General features: G+C 37.1%; 1 protein-coding gene across 3 annotated transcripts in view; it reads right to left on the minus strand.

The window, feature by feature from the left end:
• Positions 1-740: 740 nt before the first annotated feature.
• ITGB1 (integrin subunit beta 1) overlaps positions 741-21041 on the minus strand; it is a 43669-nt gene continuing 23368 nt past the window's right edge. For 2 of the 3 annotated variants that reach the window (XM_004275918.4, XM_033439307.2), the window contains exons 5-16: positions 19615-19785; positions 18846-19084; positions 16585-16740; positions 15709-15804; positions 15318-15407; positions 13720-13860; positions 13349-13548; positions 11609-11847; positions 11163-11385; positions 10265-10497; positions 8044-8210; positions 741-1978 (exon numbers count right to left, since the gene is read on the minus strand). In XM_004275918.4, the coding sequence (XP_004275966.1) occupies positions 1913-1978; positions 8044-8210; positions 10265-10497; positions 11163-11385; positions 11609-11847; positions 13349-13548; positions 13720-13860; positions 15318-15407; positions 15709-15804; positions 16585-16740; positions 18846-19084; positions 19615-19785 (2021 nt within the window). In that variant the 3' untranslated portion in view covers positions 741-1912. Of the gene's footprint in view, positions 1979-7023; positions 7105-8043; positions 8211-10264; positions 10498-11162; positions 11386-11608; positions 11848-13348; positions 13549-13719; positions 13861-15317; positions 15408-15708; positions 15805-16584; positions 16741-18845; positions 19085-19614; positions 19786-21041 lie in introns of all 3 variants that reach the window. The other variant, XM_049705558.1, reaches the window with a different exon arrangement.

A 21041-nucleotide genomic window follows, 5' to 3' on the forward strand; every position in this document is an offset into this window, starting at 1 on the left:
CGTTGAACCAAGCGGCAGTGTGGGTGGTGGGAATGGAAAATGAAACAGGTGAAATGGATAGTTCATGAAAGAGGTAATTTTCCTCATAAAGATGTATAATTCTCAACTGAAAGATGATTTAGTCTAAGCCAGGAAATACATATAAGTGGAACAGGTAAAAAAGATACCAATTTTTTTAAATGGGAGGGGCACTGCAAATGTGAGAGGCTGGTAAAGTTGAAACTTTTACCACAATCCTCTCCCCAAATCTCTGACACTTATTGTAGTGCTCCAGGAAGGGATATATTTCTTTCAATAAGCTTCACACAAGTATTTTTTATGGATACATATACTTTCTAACATAAATAAACCAAAGCCAAATGAAAATAGAAACTTATCAGAAACGTAACAATTCCCTGTCTATATCTTAAATAAAATGATATAATTTCCAGCTTCTAGTTAATAGCTCTAAGAGGATGTTCATAAAGAGTTAATTCTGCTTAATACAGGGATGAAACCTATCTCCTAGGGAGGTAAGAGAAGGGTGGGGCGAGAAGGGGATTATCCAGTATTGTATGGAGAGCCCAGAGACAGTCTGAAATCTTATTTTACCGTCTCTCTCCTTCCTTCCCTTCCTTCTTGCCTTCTCTCTTTTAGTCTAAGTAAAATACCCAATGACCAGGAATTTTCTGTCACTCTCTTTAAGCTATAAAAATTTTAGGCACACAAACTGACAAAATATATAAAACCCAAACATCCAATTTAAATATTTTAGGCATTTTTATTTAATAAATAACTTCAGTAAATAGCATTGTAAAAAGTGAACTGTTAAAATTAAAAGGCACTTAAAATAGAATGTGGCTAGTATGAAACCAAACAGGAAATTCAAACAGTGAGAAGTAAATATACAGTGGTCTGTTACATCACTAATTGAAATTAAGAATTGCTTAACTGATGGCTGTTGCATAAGCCATAGTACAATTTCACATGGTCATTAAAAAGGCAAATGTACAGCTAAAACATCAATGAAAAAGTACTGATAACAAAAGTCTTACCCAAAATTGCAAACAAATACATTAAAAGATTAGAAGAGGTGATAAAAAGCACCAGGCTTTAAACAAAATAAAATGAATAAAATAAAATAAATTCACCCAGAGGTCCCCAATTCAGCAAATACTATGTAAATTAAGGCCTTTATATAAATCAAGGACTTTTTTTTTGCAGAAAATTCCCCAATACTTTTAAACAAGGCTTGAATTTAAAAAAAGAAGGCATAAAAGTTACCAAGATTAAGTAACTCTTGAAATGGCACACAGGTTTTAAAGCTATGTTTTCCCTTCCTAACTCTCTGACTTTTCCCATGGCCTTTGTAGATCAAACATTTCATTATTTTACACAAGCAACTCCCAACATACTCATCTTTCAGATACATCATGTTATCAGTCATGTCTAATAAGGAAAATAACAAAATAACAAATTTAAAACAATTCTAAACTAGCTAGAAGGACATTCACTTTGGATTCTGTATAACTGAAAAGTGACATATCTGCAAAGCAAGAAATCAGTTTTAATACTTGATTAAGAGAAACTCTCATCATACTCATTACTTTAACTACTGCCCTTTCAATCACTCTAGAAATATCGCTTAATCCACTAAGAGCTGGATTTCAACAGTCCAGGAGGAAAAGGTCAAAAAGGCACAATGCAACCTTAGATGATAAGGATAACCATCCTGTCTCAAGTCTTCTGTCAGTCCCTGGCATTGATTATAACATTATTTTCAAAATAATAAAAAAATTTTCAAATTATACATATTGTACATTTTCAGAACCTGCCCAAGAGAGAACCACAGCAACACTGCCCTGAAACTACCTTACTGTGGGTGTGGAATTACTACTTTGCACTCAGTGTTGTGGATACGCACTGGCAGCGCTCATTTTCCCTCATACTTCGGATTGACAACAGTTGTCACAGCACTCTTATAAATAGGATTTTCACCCTAAAAAAAAAGAGAAAAGTTATCAGTCACTCTACTGAAGTCATGTAACATTATTTATAAGACAATATTAAAAGTAAAGATCGTTTTCATAAGTCATTTCCATTTTATCTGTCCAGGCATCACAGTGAATTTTTTAAAAGGCATTAAAAAGTTTACACAAAATTTGAAAATGAAAGCTTTGCCCTACAAGTCTAAAGGTACCCCTGTCATCTGGCATTATTTCCTTTCTGACCCATTCCTCCACTGGAGGGCGTGCTGTTAACGGCTTCTCTCTTAAACTGGTTTTGAATGGCTGTCTTGAAACTAATTTTGAACTTAAGGAATTCTTCTGCCATCAACTGCCTGATTCTTAACCCTTTACTGTGCACAAAGGTGCCTGATAATGAAGGCTCCTTGGCTTTTCACCTCTGTGAGGGAGATATTCTTCTGAGGCTCTGCCACAAAAGTTGTGGAGAGTTCTGGGGTAAGACTGTCACAGTGTCACTGCGAGCACAGGACCTCCACCAAGGCATCACATTGCCGCATCTGCTTAGACAAAAATAATTTCCATTCTTCATGAAATAATTGCTATTCTTCAATATCGTACTGACGAAATATTTTATTTTATTGTTAATTCTGTATTTTACTAAAGAGTACTGAAATCAAGCCCAGTAAATGACTCCAAGCCATAAACACAAGAGATTTTTCAATATCCAAAACTTTACTGACACAGGAAGATAACATACATCCCCATGCTATCATTTTCTTAAAAAATTCTCTTATGCTAAGTGATACATTTAAATATCTGCTACAGCATTCTTTCTCCTGCTTGAAAGTCAAGTGAGAAATATGGCCAAATATTCCTATCTCAGAGGAAATAACAGTGAGCACAAATGAAACAAATATTAAAGAAAAACTTAAAACATTTAAATTTTAGGCAAAAATTAAGATTTTGAAATGCTGTTTAGTTTTATATCTTACTATAGAACTATTTGAGGTGATTTCAAAAAATATAGAAGGCATCTAAACAGTAATTTTTGCTTTTAAATTTTATTCACACTTGACTGCAGGTTATATTTGGATATAGTTTCCATTGCCACAATTTCTGCCTCCTAGGAGGGTACAGTTTGGTGGATGACAAACATGAAGATAAAATTAAGGCGCTCTGAAACAGTACAAAAGAGAATTATGTACATAAAAAGGGAACAGTATAAGAAAAAAGGGATTGACTCTGAGAAGATCAGGGATATTGTCAAAATGAAACTGACTGTAGATAAAACACTGAAAGGTATACAGACACACATACACATGCAGTCAAGGTGTTGGGGAAAGAATGGCACAGTTAGGTAGAAATATACATAGCTCAGAAGTTTTTAAAGGGTGCACGTGTATGTTTTGAGGAGTGGGGAAGGGAAAGGAGACAAGAAAGAAGACAGTGCCAGATCACGAAAGGTCCTGTGTGCCATGCTAAAAAGACTGAATTTATCTTGCAGACAGGAAATCACTGAGGGAAAATGCAACATATAAGGGCTGGGTCTTGAGAGACACCAAATAAACCACTATGACTTCAGCTTAGCAGTGAGCCTGGATACCGACTGAATCGTGCCAAAGTGCCTTAGCCCCACCCCACAAAACACAATTTGACCAGTCATTTCTGAAACATGGAGGAACTCAGGATCCCTCAGAGACAAACATCATATAATCTGGATGATAAAAAATCACATAGGATATCAAACTCTGAGCTGTCATCCCAACTAGAGCTAAAATATGATTATACAGACATTGTAGCAGACATTTCATAATGGAGACTGGAGTCTGGATCCCGGCAACTACATTGCTAATGAGTGATCAGTACAAGTAAGTTACATTCTTTATTTCCACCTTCCTATTATATGAAGCTAGGACTGCCCATTCTTTCAAATATGCTAGGAAAATAAATTACCATTTAATTGTTTCTTTAAACTAATGCATTAGATAAATCTAATGTTTAATACTTATAAGAGAGGTAACAACAACAACAAAAAATGGAGAACAACAACAAAAAAAAAAACGAAAGAAAAAAACACCTAAGTTATAGATGAATCCAAAGTACGATTTACACGGCAGAACTTACCTTTGGAGAAAAGTTTGCCTTTTCATATACACAAACATTTATACTTATTATTTCAAAGTCCATCCAAACAAAATTTTAACATGCAAGGTTAGAGGTAAAATTAAATTATCTGCATTGGGCATCACCTTAAACGAAGGTAAGCTAAAATAATGCAGATTAGTTCCCACGTTCAGAGTGCAACCCCTCCCCATCCCAACAAAAAGCAAAGCCTATTTAAATCAAGAGAGCAGGGTTATGTTCAGCAGTGACGTCCTCTGATCTCAGTAAATGTCATCCTGTGCTCCCTCTGGAAGGGCGGACATGGTGACAGCATCATTTCTGTGGTGTGTTAGAAATGCAGTGCACAACCGTGGGGATTAGCAGCCCACATTTAATGTGCTTAACAGCTTTAACAATTACAAAGCTGATAATCTGATTTTTTTAATGTACCTACATGAGTAGTCTTATGTGCTGAAATAATCAGAGTGCCTATTATTTGAAATATGTTAATGATATAATTGACTGGCAACCTTGGTCCCATATTGGAAAAGTGCTTTATAAGCCATGATTTGTTTTAATTTCTTAATGCTCATTCATTAATTTCTATTGTTTATTTCTACTTTAATTTTTCTTGAGAAAACATCTCAAAATAACCTGTAGCCATTAATTTGCCTGGATTTCACTAATGAATAAATTTTTACAAAACTTTCACATCTTGAATTGCTCAAAATGCTTATTTTGACTGAAGAATACTGTAGCCAAAAACTGACTTAACAATGAAAACATTAAGTTTCAGTATTAATTGTTGATAATTTCCTTCAAAGCACAATTTAACAGACAGCAAAGGTGAAAATTTCACCTTTCAATAGGAGATACAGAAACTTTTCTCATATAAGAAGTAACCACACGAAAGAGTCAATATTTGATTGTTTTTGACAGGGAGGGAGGGAGGGAGGGAAAGGGATCCCAGCAAATCAGTTTCCTTCTAAAACTAACTTTCTGTAAAGCATTAAGTGAGAAAGGAAAGAATGCATCAAATCTCATACTAACAGGAAAACGTACCAAACTACACATATATGAACCTGACAATAATTTTCTGCCATCAAATTTAACTTTGCCATTTCAAAAGTCTTAAAATCTGCTTAGAAATAAAAGAAAAATCTTGCAAGTAATGGTTTCTAATGTTATCAGTACTTCCTGTATCTCTTAAAAATATTAAACATTCCTGTACTTTAAGATCTTGTTATTATTTTATAAGCACACTTCTCAGCAGAGTAAATAAGCAAATCTGCAGTGTTGGTTTCTAGGTAACAAAGTGATCCCCCAGTTACAATGTCTGCCCAACACAGTAGTGCTAGAATAACACTAACACCATTAAGTTAACCAGAAATACCAAAAAGTGTCATTTTTTGTAAAGAGTGATCTCCCTCTTCCTAACCAGGTAACAGCGTCTCCCGAAGACAGACACTGATTGCTACTAATATAAGGTAGTGGTTAAGAACCTGGATCCTGGAGCCCAGGGGCCTGGGTTTGAATCTCAGCTCTTCCACTAACTAGCCCCGTGAACTTAGCCAAGTTACTGAACCCTCTGTGCCTCAGTTTTCCAATATGTGAAATAAGAATAAAAGTAGTTAGGACGGCTTCCCTGGTGGCGCAGTGGTTGAGAGTCCGCCTGCTGATGCAGGGGACACGGGTTCGTGCCCCGGTCCAGGAAGATCCCACATGCCGCAGAGCGGCTGGGCCCGTGAGCCATGTCCGCTGAGCCTGCGCGTCCGGAGCCTGTGCTCCGCAACGGGAGAGGCCACAACAGTGAGAGGCCCACGTACCGCAAAGAAAAAAAAAAAAAAGTAGTTAGGAAAGGAAAGAAGAGTTCTGGATCACCAGTCAGGAGAATTGGTTCTAATCACAATCTTTTTATCGGAGAGTTTTAGGGGCTTACATAATTATATTAAAACATGCTAGAAGCACTTCATGAAAACTCAGTTACAAGGAAAGAAGCCTGTCCACTACTGCTAAAAGAGAAAATGATAAATTTGTCATCCAGGTAAAGCATATACTCACCAAAGTAACTTACCCTAGCTTAGAGAATACGTTAACCAAGCTTTATTACCACTATGAAATTTTCAACTAAGTTTTTATTTAAAACTATAATAGGATTTTTCTCTTTAAAGTCTTTGTTACCTTTCAATAAGAGTTCAGTGTTAGCTTTGAGTATTAGAATTATTCAATAACTAAGAAGAAGAAATATATATAATAATATATAAATAAAAGGTTTATATAAAATAAACCTATTTTATAAATAGGTTTATAAATATTATAATAAAAGGTTCTGATTTTTAAAGTAATTTTAAGTTACAGTCAAGAACTAAAGATTTTCAAAATATTTCTAGAATCAATAACGATGACACTGTAGTTATATATTATACAAATGTTATACGAGGTTACATTTATTCTATTTTGAACTTTAGTTTTCATGTTCACTTTTCATTGTTTCACCCTAAAACTTACATATAATGATTTGTTATATTATTATAAGGATAACAATACTACCTAAAGCAAAGGACTCTAGTAAGGATTATAACTGACAGGCTGCTATCATACACTACAGTCATTAGCCAAGAACAACCACACCAAACAATATCACTACTGACTCCATGTTAAAGCTCTGGGAAGTGACCCAATGCCATTCTACTTACTAAGTGGAAGAGCTGGGATTCAACCCAGGTCTCTCTGATCACAAAGCACATTCTCTTTTCATTACAACACAGCTGCTGCTTCTATACCATAAAGCTTAATCCAAAGCCCCTCTAAACATTAACTGTATTAACACACAAAAAGAAAAGCCATAGTATAGCCATATAAATAAAGCCAGACTTAAAAAAAAAAAAAGGCAGCAATAGTGATAAAGGGCACACAGTGCAGTAGAAAGGATAAATTTCACATGCAAAGACAGAAAATGAAAGAAAATACGAACGGCAACTTAGAGACCAGCTTTACGTCCATAGTTTGGATTCTTGAAATTATTAATAGGACTCTTGTAAATCGGATTTTCTTGCTAAAGTAAAAGAAATAGTTTCTAATGACTTCATCAGAAAAAAGCTGACATGTATAGTGTTTAAACACTATAAAAGAGAATTTTTACTATTTTTACACTTCCAAAATTAATTTTTTTAAAAAACCCAAGCAAATTGTAGTAAAATGCAAATAACTAAAATTCATTTACAATTTAACAATACTGAAGATTGTCACTGCCTTCTTGTATCAAAAGATGAATACACGAAGGCCAACGCTTGGCCACCTCGGCCTCCCACCCCACGCTTCAAAGCACTAACTGCTGGCGTCAACTTTCATCACTTGCAGCTTCTAAATTTTTATAAAGCCAGGTTTATTAAGTTGTAAAATCGCAGAGAATAAAAATACCCTTTTTAAGTACACAGTTCCATGAATTCTCAAATGTATAAACACACCCACAGTGAAGATCATCCCACGATCCCTCGGGCCCCTTCCCCCAGCTCCAGCCCCTGCAAACCACTGGATCTCATTCCTGCCTCTAGGGTTTTACCTTTTCCAGACTGTCATATAAGTGGAGTCATACAGTATGTAGCCTTTTGAGTCTGGCTGCGTTCTACTTAGGTTTCTTTGTTGGGGGAAAAGAAAAACAGAAAAAGCTTTCTACTGAATAGCTTGCTATTACTTAGGATTCTATTTTACATGAGAAAAAAAAGGCAGAAGAGCAGATTTAAGATTAAAATTATTAAGGAAATAAAAACAATGACCACAGTAACCAGAAGAAACATTCTTAATTGTTTTCTTTTAATAGGATATACTTAAGATGTTTTCTATTTTTCACTAAATGCAAGTTTTCTGAATAATAAATTTTGGGGGGAATAAAATATTTAAAGGACTTTAATAATCAGCTTTAGAGCTAATAAGTCTTAGAAGTGTTACATCTGCTTTATGAATCACTCTGCTTTTTACATGATTTCCAACTTACCGTGTCCCATTTGGCATTCATTTTTTCCTTTTCAAATTTGGCAAATTCCCTTCTGTCATGAATGATCATTAAAAGCTTCCAAATCAGCAGCAATGCAAGGCCAATAAGAACAATTCCAGCAACCACACCTGCTACAATTGGGATAATGTCTGGACCAGTGGGGCACTCTGTAAAGTAAGAAGCAAAGGATGAGCACATAAGGGATTAGAAGGTGAAGGTACAGCCAAAATTACAAAGAGCTGGGCAGTCTCATAAAAAAACACACAGGAATTAAAATCCCAAGGTAAGTGAATGTACACTATCCCAAAGAAGCTATAAAAAGATACTAGAAGTAACATGGGTTTACAAGACCCCAGTGTACATGATCAATAAAGAAAAGTCATGTATTTCTATGTATTATATAGAAATTGATTTCTACAATTTGGAAATTGAAATTTAGAAAATGGTATTTTCTACAACAGCACCAAAAATCATGATATACCTATGTATAAATCTAAGAAAATATGTGCAAGATTTACATGCTAAAAATTATTAAACACTGATGAAAAAAAGACCTGAATAAATGGAGAGAGAGTCCATGTTCACGGATTAGAAGACTCAACATTGTTAAAATGTCAATTCTCCCCCAATTTTTTTTAAATAATTATTTTTATTTTTGGCTGCATTGGGTCTTCGTTGCTGCGCGTGGGCTTTCTCTAGTTGCGACGGGCAGGGGCTACTCTTCGTTGCAGTGCACGGGCTTCTCACTGCACTGGCTTCTCTTGTTGTGGAGCATGGGCTCTAGGCGCGCAGGCTCAGTAGTTGTGGCACGAGGGCTCAGTAGTTGTGGCACAAGGGCTCTAGAGCGCAGGCTCAGTAGTTGTGGCGCACGGGCTTAGTCACTCTGCAGCATGTGGGGTCTTCCTGGACCAGGGCTCAAACCCATGTCCCCTGCACTGGCAGGCGGATTCTTAACCACTGCACCACCAGGGAAGTCCCTCCCCCAATTTGATCTATAAACTCAATGCTATCCCAATCAAAATCCTGGCAGGACGTGTAGATATCAAGCAAGTTTATTCTAAAATTTACAAAGAAGTAGGAGAACTAGGAAAGTGTTTCAAAAGCACTTTCAGAAAAGAACAAAGTTGGACAACTTGTATTACCAGATTTCACAACTAGCTATGAAGCAACACTAACTGAGACAGTGTGGTATTGGCTAAAGGACAGATGCCTGGATTAATGGAAAACAATCAAGAGTCAGGAACAGGCCCACATATATAAGGTCATCTCATTTTCAACCAAGGTGGAGAAAGGTCAACCTTTTCAACAAATGGTGCAAGAACGACTGGAAATCTACATATAAAAAACTGGACCCCACTCCATATACTAAGATCAGCTCACAGTGGGTTACGGACCTAAATGGAAAACCAGAACTATAAAACTTTTAGAAGAAAACACAGGAGAAAAATCCTTATGAACTTGAATTAGGCAAAGAGTTCTAAGACATAATAGTAAAGAGCAAGATCTATAAAAGAAAAACCTGGTAAATCGTAGTTCATCAAAATTTAAGCTTCTGGTCTTCAGAAAACACTTAAGAAAGTGAAAAGACAAGGAGGCACAGACTGTGAGACAATATTTGAAAAATACATATGCAAAACAATAGAGACTTTAAAAAAACAGTTTGGCTGTTCCTTCTGAAGTTAACTATATGCCTCCAAAATCCATTCCTAATATTTATCCAGGAGAAATTAAAACTTACATTCCCATAAAAATCTGACCACAAATGTAGAAAATTCCAAAGTATATTAAAAGCACCCAGAAAAACCAAGATAAAAATGTTTCATCTTTTGAGAAGCTGAACAAATTCACGCTGTATAACATCCTTTAACAAATTATCTTTCCCAGTGTCCAAGCCTAAAATCAACTCATATTTAAATATCATTAATAATGATGCTGCTCTTACCGACAGCCTACTGCCAGGCGCCGTGCTGAGGGCTCTGTGTGGGCTACTACATTTACTCCTCGGACTCCCCATTCAGAAAACTTAAAACCTGCTTTCTCTTTCCCTTACTTATTAATTAAATACTAGTTTAAGCTTTGAGAGATTAAAAGTGTCCCAACTTGGACATATAATAGTCCAGCTGGCAGCTGTTCCTAGATATTAGGGCAACTGCCAATAGCCCTAAGCAGTAAAAAGACATAAAAGAAAATGCAAAGAATTTTGAAATGATCAGATTTCTACCTGGAGTCTCTACAACATGAACAGTGGCCTCATTGTTCCCATTCACTGAATATGTGAAGTAGAACCAGCAATCGTCAACGTCCTTCTCCTTACAATGGGACAGGGGATCCACCTGGCCTGGCTGGGGCAACCTGTCCCGATTTTCAACCTTGGTAATGTTGAAATGTGAACATTCCTGAGCACACGTGTCTTTCTTTTCTCCTTTGTTGAAGGCTCGGCACTGAACACATTCCCTGTTAAAATGCAAATGATTACATTTATTATTTAAAATAATATTTGCTTAAAGATTATTTTGTGTGCTAGACTCAAAATTTAACCACATTAAGCCAAGAGCAATAGAAGAAGATATAAATAAACGAAGAAACATATTTCTGGATGGGGAAACTGAACATAAAGATGCTAGTTTCCCAAGTGATATTATAGATTTATTACAGCTCAAACTAAAATCCTCCAAAAGAAATAAGAGTAGGAAAATAAAACTAGCCCTATCAGATATTTAATACACAATTTAAAGCCAAAATAACTTTTGAAACGTGTTGCTGGTACAATAGTAGTCCTTTCTTCAAGGGACAAAACTCAATTTTATTTAGTTTAGTCAAAAGATAGTTAATTAAGCAATTGGTAATGCTAATTTAACAAAGGTTACCACATGGATTCACTTACATAGCAAACTCAGATTGAAATAGTTGTACCATCACTCTCGTACGACACATTTCAGTATCATGTGACAAACACCAGCTACTGAGAAATAATTTTTAAGATTTAAAAACTGGGCTTCAATGTGACAGTTTATTTACAGCGTAACCTGATGTTAGCGCTGTTCTCTGTATTGTGTGCTGATACAGAGGCCAACAGACAGCGAGTTCTCACCCATTTCAAGCAATTCGGAAATACTCACTTATGCTCGGCACAGACTCCAAGGCACGTCTGGCACATCTCACAGGTCGGCCCTTGGAACTTGGGATCTGTACACTTACAGGCGCCACACTCACAGACGCCCCGGCCATTGCAGATTTGCCCATTCACAGCCGTGCAGGAGGTAGTGTCCAGAGAACAGTCACAGGCACTGCCAGTGTAGTTAGGGTTGCATTCACACACACGACACTTGCAGACACCATTTCCTGCCAATAAAAAATATCATTTCTCATAACAATGGTAAAAATGTAAAATCAGAGCATTGACCAAAAAGGGAAAATAAGCAATAACATGTAAGAAAGGCTGTCTGTGGGATGGAGTGACCCTCAATGCTGCCCTTTTTCTATTTATCCACTAAGCAAACTCTCAGGCTTTTTTATTGTATTAGATAGGACCACATTTTATAACCATTTTCAGACCCCTTCTCACCTCCACAAATTAAGCCATTGGATCTATCACAGTTGAAATTATCACACTCGCAGAATTTGCCAGAATAAATTTCGTTTGTATTATCCCTCTTCCGACACACACACTGTCCACAGACACATTCTCCGTTGTTGCTACATATTTCTGAACTGTTCTCTTTCCTGCAGTAAGCGTCCATATCTTCACTGTTCACCTCATCTGTGCTACATTCACAATGTCTCCCAACACGTCCCTCGTTGCACCTAAACAGAGTCCAAAATTTCAATCACATAAAATAAAAATAAGTGAAAGTAACAAATCATGCTGTGAGAAAGACTGGGAGAGGAAGTAAGACTATGAACATTATCTTCAAACTACAATTTTATTACATGTCATGCCACACGTCACAGACGTGCACAAAAGTGTACCTATGCACACACACAGAGCCATTCAAATCCATATGGAATCTACACAGGGGCCCAAGAAAAAAAGCCCTCTTCAGGAAAGTGACCATTTTGATCAAGATGAAAATACAATCCAGCAATGAACAGGTGAACAAGACATTTAGAAACATAGGATAAACTTATTTTTAAAAGTGCTATGTTTTCAAATGATATGCTATTTATTACATTTGCTATTATAGGTGAAGCAACCGTCCAATCGTTAATCTAATAAACACACCCCAAAAGGTGCATGGAAGTTGAAGAAAAACATACTGAGCCTATCATTTGAAAATATAACTAACATACTGTTTAAAAATAAATTTATCCTATGGATCCAGACTTTTCAGCCACACTGCATATTTTTAGAACACCTAGTGTTCAGGCATTGAAGACACTAGCTCTGTATCTGGTAAATATGCAAAAAGAAGGAAGGCAAAGCATTTTCAAGATGATCTTTCAGTTAAGTAATATTTTACTAAAAATGGATCTACACAATTCAGTCAGGATATGTATGACATGGAAAATTTAAAAATGTAACATTTTAATTGTTATTTACAATAGAAAGCTAATAACTGATGGCAAAATACAGCCATCTATTTTTCTCATGATTAAAAACGCTTCAAAGCATAGTCATTTGGGGCTGACATCTGCATCAAAATATTCTTCCCTCCTCCTATTCTTTTAAAATATTCTTCCCTCCTCCTATTCTTTTAAGGAGAAAGATTATTCAGAGTACATTCAATTTTAATTTTTAATTAAAAAGTAATCACAGTATGAAAATAAAATTTAAAATAATCTGACTATAGTTTTGTTAGTAGTAGATTCTATGTTCTGAGAATACTGTTTTCTTTTCAATTTTACAAAGTATATTGGTTTTTTAAAAACTATTCCAGCGATTCAGAAGTACATGTAATACACAGTGAACATCCTTTACTGCTTCCTAATTCCATTTCCCAGATACAATCACTATTATTTTATATAAGCTTATTTAGCTCTAGAGAATTCAGACTGCTATGATGAGAGGAAAACCCAAATGCTACCTTAACCATTTGTTAAATATACATCTTAGATGGCTATAAAAGCTTTTATTTTACAGTAAAGGACAGTCTGCCTAAGAAAAAAAAAAGGCAGGGAAGAGCTTTCCATAAATAGCACACACAAGATCATCAAATTGATCTTGTGGTGAGCCACAGTGGCTGGAACAATCATTTATTTGCTCCAATAGACAGAATCTCTCTGGACGCCCAAACAGAGCCTGCCCCTGCAGCCGTCCCAGCCGCAGTCCCCCCGCACCCCGTCACTCTCCACAGCCCCAGCTCACCTGCAGGCTCCACACTCAAAGGTCCCATTGCCATCATGGCACTTGGGACTGCTAGGGATGCCTTCACTCTGGCATTCACATTCACAGATGAACTGAAGAATAATCTCTACTTCTTCAGTGAAGCCCAGAGGCTTAATTTTAATGGTTTCAGAATTCTTATTTGGACATTTATTTGAAGTTACGCTGATTTCAAATTGAACCTTAAGGGAAAACAAGAAGATAAGTTAACAACTAAGCAATTTAAATCTACTAAAAAAATTGCAAAAAGCCACTCCAAATTATATTTCTTTAACTGTTTCTCAAATTATAAACTACATTGCCTGTAAACAAGCAGTTTTTTCTTTTCTTCAGAAAACGTTTATGTAACATACCTCATCCCCAATGGAAATATTAGAGCATTTTCTCCCATTTTCCCCTGTTCCATTCACCCCATTCTTGCAGTAAGACTTGTAATTTATTGTTACTCCTTCTGGTAATTTGCTGTTTTCCAAAATGACTTCTGAAGACAAGGACTAAAAGAAAGACTATTAAACAGAGGAAAGGCAAACAAATGCTACTATAAAATAAGTTGAATGCATAAATCCAATGGGTAAAATGAACTGTTAAGAAACAGTATCATTTAAATAAAATATCTGAAGCCAAATCTTGAGTGACCAGAAAACACAAAACCCAGAGAAATGGGCTCTAATTAATAAGGATCAATTCTTCAAAATAATGTACATGACTGAAAAAAGTATTTATGGTTTAATTACTGAGTTTGAAATTTTAATGATGATACAGCACAGAGGGCTGATATTAATTATGAGGAGTCCTAAGAACTCAGAACACTTTCCTCCCCCAGTGGCAACACAGCTCTCCTCTGACCCTACCAACTTCCAGCTCACTAGGGACTAAAGTAAATGATCTACTACACTGTCTGGGAACAAATCTGCTGAGGCGCAGTTGCAGCCCTGCGCCCTCACCCCCCAAAAAAAGAAAACCCGAAGTGGGAGGATTCAAGGCACTGCGTTTTTAGAACAGCAGATTGCTCAGGACCAATGGAGAAGGCTGCAGCAGCAAGCTCTCTCCTGGTCACACTCCTGCATGGATGGAGTTGGGAAAGCATTAAGATATGCTGTAAAGACAGAGAACAAAACAGCTATGGGAGAGACAGGGAACAACCAGAATCTAGAAAATCTCTGTAAAAACCTCTCTCTTCGAGTAGGGTCTTTCCAAAAAATTCTGGGAACCCCTAGCATGAGGTAGAAAATATCTAAAATTCAACCCATCAAAAGGCTGGGGTGGTGTACACAGTACAGGATGGTTACTGTCATATTACAAAGGCCTCCAGATGACTTACAACAGTTATTGACCAATGGTGAATGAGTATCACTAAAGTACTCTGAACTAAAGCTCAAGATGGAGAAAATTCCTCCTTAATTTCAACTTCCCTCCAATCTGGGGGGAAAAAATCTTATCTTATTAAAATGGTAAGTCAAATATATGTAAATACATTCATATATACTTTATGGTACATGCATATATGACTGTGTGTACCTCTTGAAAACAGAGAACTATATACCCTGAATATATGTCAAGAGAAGAATTAGCAAAATAAAAAAGCTTTTCTGGCACAATTCATCAAAATAGATGAATCTATAAAAAGAAGGGGTGGAAAAAGAAGACTGAGGTCATCCTATAAATCTAAATATAAGTTGTTTCACACTTGCTTTCCAACAAGGAGACCTATTACTTAACAACATTAAAATAGAATTTAGAAATTTTCCCCACATGCCTTTGTGACATTTTGCTCTGCAGATCATTATGTATTTGTAAGAGAATATGAGTTTTTCCTCCAGATGCAGAATTTAAGTTTTATGTTGTCTTCTGGGGCTTGCTGAATTGTGTATGAAAGGAGTTTTACTTTTTTTGAGAAAAGTATTCTCCACAGGGTATTGCCCAAAACAGATCTTATTTAAAATGCACTCACATTGTATGCATCGATGATCAACTGAATTACATTGCTAGAATTTGCAGATAATGTTCCTACTGCTGACTTAGGGATCAAATTTTTCAGTTCCTGCAATTAAAAGATAAAACATAAAATACAAGTACTACTCATTCAACTAATTAGCATCTACTGAGTACTTACTATTTATTTTTAAATAACAGTTCTCGATACATTTCCTAAATAAACTTAAGGAGTCAGACCTAAAAACAACTAGCTTTACAATGTAACTAAAATTAATATACACCACTTTTTTTTTTAGCTGGTAACATTTTCCCGCATTTCAATTCAGACATATCATTTTGCCTCTAATGACTAAACAAAAAGGGTCTAGAAATGTGTTCCTCTTTTGATCTCACATGTATATATTTACCTTGTAAACGGGCTGAAATTCTTCAGTAACTGCAAAAATCGTCTGAATGTTATTTTCACTTAGTTTTTGGACAAGGTGAGCAATAGAAGGATAATCCTAAGAAATTAAGTAATAAAATTTAGTATGTAATTACATCCAATCTACTCCAGGTTTTCAATACTTGCTGAAAATAATGATTTGCAGATATCAACTGGATTACTTACAAAAGACTGCTTGAAACAACACAAATTATTGCTGAAGTGGGTGCTGTCTAGTGGGTTTCTAATCCTCTTCTATCTTTGTATGTAAATTTTAAATTTCCATAATAAAAAGACTTTAAAGAGCAAGATTATCTGTGTATATTAAATGTCAGAACAATGAAAGTAAAGAACTGCCAGTAATTAAAGGTTGTATTATCTACGTATCACTTAAGAAAAAGACCAAGATTCAGCAAGGTTTAGATTTCTTTCAGACCTTGAATAATTTGCCAATCTTTATTTTCAGCAGAGGCAGGGTGCCTGCTTTCTTAAATCATGTATAAATAAGACAAGGAGTGTTAAGACTATACAAATGATTTGATTAGACATAATATCAAGCTTGCTACCCCTTGACGTACGCGAGTGAGAGGAGACAGAGCTCTGGGCTGAGGCGCAGAGTAGGGCGTCAGCAGCTCCCTTCACCCCCGGGCCCTCATCTACAGGGAAGGAAGCAAGCACAAAGCCAGAGCCTCAAAACAGCAGCACGAGCTTTCCTGCACATTAGGTCAGGGCCCAACTTACCAAAATAACAAAACCCCAAACCCTGACGAACCCACAAGCCAGTCACCCACAACACTCTTAGCATTAGACGCTAAGCTCAACCTGCATCCATTCAATACGTAAGGAGCTAAGCACTTACATAATAATGGCTCATTGTGTACACATCATTTTCCAGGTGACACTGTCCATCATTTGGTAAAACAATGCCACCAAGTTTCCCATCTCCAGCAAAGTGAAACCCAGCATCCGTGGAAAACACCAGCAGCCGTGTCACATTCCTCCAGCCAATCAATGACTCAAAAAGAAAAGGATTTCAATTTTAAAATACTACCCACAATTCAGCATAAATCTTTTCATCTTTATGTAGGCTACCACTGTATCTCAACCTAATTCCGTACCTTCTCTTTTCACGATGCCAATATCCTTGAGGGTGAGGGCACAGAGACCACTGAATAAAACTCCCCACCCCACTGTAAAACTCCACCCTGCCTGGCTGTCCACCTCTCTCAGCTCTTTTTTAAAAACTGTATCTTTTAAAGTCCATGTCTCTCTCCCCATTAGAAAGTACACTCGCTCTGTGCAGGGCAGGGACCACCATCAGGTTTTGTGCTTCATCTTATCTTCAGCGGGCAGCACAGTGCTTGGCACATAGTAGGTGCTTAATGAGTAAATGCAGATGTCTCAGCCCACACCCATCTTGGCCCAAATGTCACTGTCTCATTCCCATCCATCCTTGCTCCACCTTCCGTAGCGTATACTTCCTTTATCAGCCACCACATTAGGCCTTCCTTTTTTAATTACAGAAAAAAGTACCTTCTCCAAAGACTTGCCCTGCTTAATTCCACCCATTCTAACCCATCAGTACTGCTTATTTATTCACATTTATTTTATTTTCCACCTTATTCAGCAAAGAATTTAAAGTAGCAGTAAAATCCTCTAATATGGTAATTTTATAATCACATCTGTCTAAATACTCAATTATATCTGTATATATCCTCATAAGACTATAAAATCCTTGAAGGCAGGAATTAAGTTTATTAATGCCGGCAGTCCAAGTGGAATGTCTGTCTCTTTTTCATGTAGAGAAGTGGAACAGTTACTCTCAGTCAGCATGAGGAAAACCGAGAGTAGCGGCCACAGATGCTATGGTTTGTTTTAATCCCAAGGCTAAGGCACAGGTACAGGCAGCCCAGAGAATGCTCTCTCCACAGTGAGCTGCTAACAGGATCACAAATGAATGGCTGGAAAGAAAACAAGCATCAGGCTGGGCACTACCTGGAATATCACTCTCTTCCCCTTTAAAAGCAGAGACTATCCTTAAATTGCAACTACCCCAGTGAGAGATCAAGAGTAACGATAATCTAATAGTTAGTATTTGCTGGGGGCTTAGTGGCACTGTATATGGATTACCGTATTTAAACTTCATAACAACCCTATGAGGTTTATCTGTTATTATCCCTTCTTAAGGAGAAGGAAACAGCCCTCTAGAATGGCAAGGAAATTGCCTAGTAGATGAGCAGTGATGGGAACATCTGAAGCCATTTCCTAACAGTCTAAGGACTGTTCTCTTAAACACTATACCATATTATCATCTTGGGTATCAAGTTACACATTAAAAATTGGTTGGAAAATAACCATTAAGAAGCATCTGGAATCAAGGAAGGTCTTCTAGAGCATAGGGGTACTCTAGGGAAAAAGGAGCGGGGGGGGGGGGGAATGAGACAGGTACTTAAACTTTATCTACCTCACAATGTTTTCTAGTTTCAGCTTCAGCTGAATCATTAAAAGGTCACCTCAAAATCATCACCGGGTAAATGGGTCATAAAATTCTAACCACTAGTCCAATGGAGATCAGCTTACTACTACTGAAAATCTTGCAATTAAAATTACAATTATATGACTTCTCAAAATACCTGTTCTCATATAGCTTTCAAACTAAGACTTAAAAAGTTCTTTCTTTTTGAATGACTAAGACATGGGGAAGATAACTCTCAAAGATGATAAGCAGAAGAAAACTGACCAGAGGAAAATGGTGTCTGAGAGCACTTTTAATGCTCCTGGAGACGTCCCAGATAACCCCAACTCCATCTCAGGCACGAAGCCGGAAAGCTAGGGTTCCTGGGCCTCTTCTGAACACCTAGAGCACCAGCTGAAGCTAAACTGCCCCACTGTTTCAAGCGGTGAGCATCCTGGCTTTTAGAACCCTGTGTAAATGAACTAACTGCCTCGTTTAGATAGGGGCATAACGATTAACTATGCTTTTATAAAGCATTTGTAGTTGGAGGGAACTTAGGGATTAGTCAAGTATGCTACAGTAATTAAGGTAATTTCTTCTGACAGCAAAATCACACTCAAAATTCATACAAATAATATCCTTTTGTAGAAAATGAATGCACTCACTCCACAAACTGCAACTTGCATGATTGCATCAAAGCCACCTTCTGGAGAATCCAAATTTCCAGATATGCGCTGTTTACCAACAAGTTCATTAAATACCTCCCCTTTATCAGTAAGGCTGAGCACATTTTTATAGCTAAATGGGCTGGTGCAGTTCTGTTCACTTGTGCAAGGGTTCCTGAGTTTAGCTGGTGTTGTGCTAATGTAAGGCATCACGGTTTTCTCCACAAATGAGCCAAACCCTGTGAAGGAAAATGCACACACAGTGATGACAGATGGAGGGTAGATGGATGGACGGATGGATAAACTGCATGAAAAAAATCAAGTACATTACCGCCTGTAAGTCAATCTTTTTCTTTAATAAGAAATAATAAGGGTTTTAATAATTAGGTTTGGAAAGGAGATCACTGTATGAAAAATCCAGGTCTGATGTGAGATTAAGGCTGTATAGGCAGGTGTGGTCATACTAACTAGTAATGAAAAAAACTGTAATCAACATGTTTATAAAATATATCAACAAACCAATGCATAAATTCCTGTGAAAACATGCATTTTATTACCCATGTGGTGTAAGGTGTGTCAAATAACATGATCGCCTACAGTAACAGAGGAACAAGGAGGCGGAAAAATTATTAGACGTGTGACAGGAATATCAGTTCTCTCAAAAAGAAAAGACTAAAACCTGGCCTATTTATCTCACATGCATGTGGTGAAGAACAAAACTGCCAGTATTTATACAAATGAAAACTATTAATTTTCTCAAAATTCCTACCAATTCGGAAGTCTGAAGTAATCCTCCTCATTTCATTCATCAAATCAGTTCCAAGACTTTTCACATTCTCCAAGTCGTCTTTCATAGAGTAGGAGAGGTCCATAAGGTAGTAGAGATCGATGGGATAGTCTTCAGCTCGCTTGAATTTTAATGTAAATGTCTGTGGCTCCCCTAATTAAACAGAGATTAGAGAAGAAAATTAGCTTGCCAGCAATCAAAAAGCGAACGAGCAAAACCAAGTAAATTCGATCGATAAGGTATACACTATAAACTGTATTATCGACATAGTTTTTACAAAAACCTGGGCATTCCACAGGCAACTGAATAAATGGAAGTGTACTCATTTCAATCACAAATACTTAAAATGCCAGGCCCCGGGGATGGTGAAAAAGACAGCATTCCCCATCCACAGCAGGCAAGACAGGCAAACAGTGGGTTGGTAACTATGACAGAAGAAAACAGACAGCCAGAACAACGTAAACTAGACTGGGTGGGTGAGGCAGATACACTCCAGGGTACACCAGACTTTCTAGAGACTAACGTTATAAAGTGAAGACTCTTCTTTGTTTAATGGGATGCACTATATGCAGTGAATAACATAACCTGATTTTGACTGTAGAAAACCTGAAGAATAGTTTTAAAGATGATTATAGAGACAAAGAAACTTGTTAAGAAACTATAGCAAAAATCTAACAAAAAGATGATAAGGATCTGAAACAATGAGGAAAGAGAAGAGATGTACCAGAGGCGTGAGATATAATCCACTCAGAAAATACACGAGAAGGAAGAGGTCTGGGTGAAAAGTCATTAAATTTTTAACTTGCAGATTTTCTCTATATAGACTTCTAGTTGACAGTTGGATAACTGGGTTTGGAGCTTAAAAGTCTGTGTTACAGCCCACAAGTGGCTTTAAAGCCATGAGAGGAAAACCAACAATTAAGTGGACTACAAAGAGGAAGGAAGAAAAAAGACACAGAAAGGAGACTGGAAAGCACTGTTAAGAGATAAGAAGAAAAGTAGGAATGTTATCGCAGAAGCCGCAAGGAGGGCATTTCAAGAAGCTCGAAGGCATCGCTTGGACAGGAAGGTTAAAAAAAAAAAAAAGGCCTGACGAGGGTCCACCAGGCCTGATGGTTCCAGGTGCCAGCAGAGCTTTGCTCTAGGAGTGGAAGGCTGCCGGCACCAGGCTGAAGACAGAGCAGGAGGGGAAGGGGCGGCGGGGAGGCAGGCACGGGACAGTCCTCTGAGAGGAAGGGGCGGGAAACTAGAAGAGGAGAAAGGGGGCTTGTTTCTTCTTTCTTTTTCCCAGATGCAGGACTGCTCCAGATTCTTATGAAAACCTTAATATTTTATCAATACTGAACAAAAACAAAGGAAAAAATAGGTTAAAATGTTGTCTTTATATTATGTAATTATACCAGAAGATG

The sequence above is a fragment of the Orcinus orca genome, chromosome 2 (assembly GCF_937001465.1).
Source record: "Orcinus orca chromosome 2, mOrcOrc1.1, whole genome shotgun sequence".
In the NCBI taxonomy this organism is placed as follows: Eukaryota; Metazoa; Chordata; class Mammalia; order Artiodactyla; family Delphinidae; genus Orcinus; species Orcinus orca.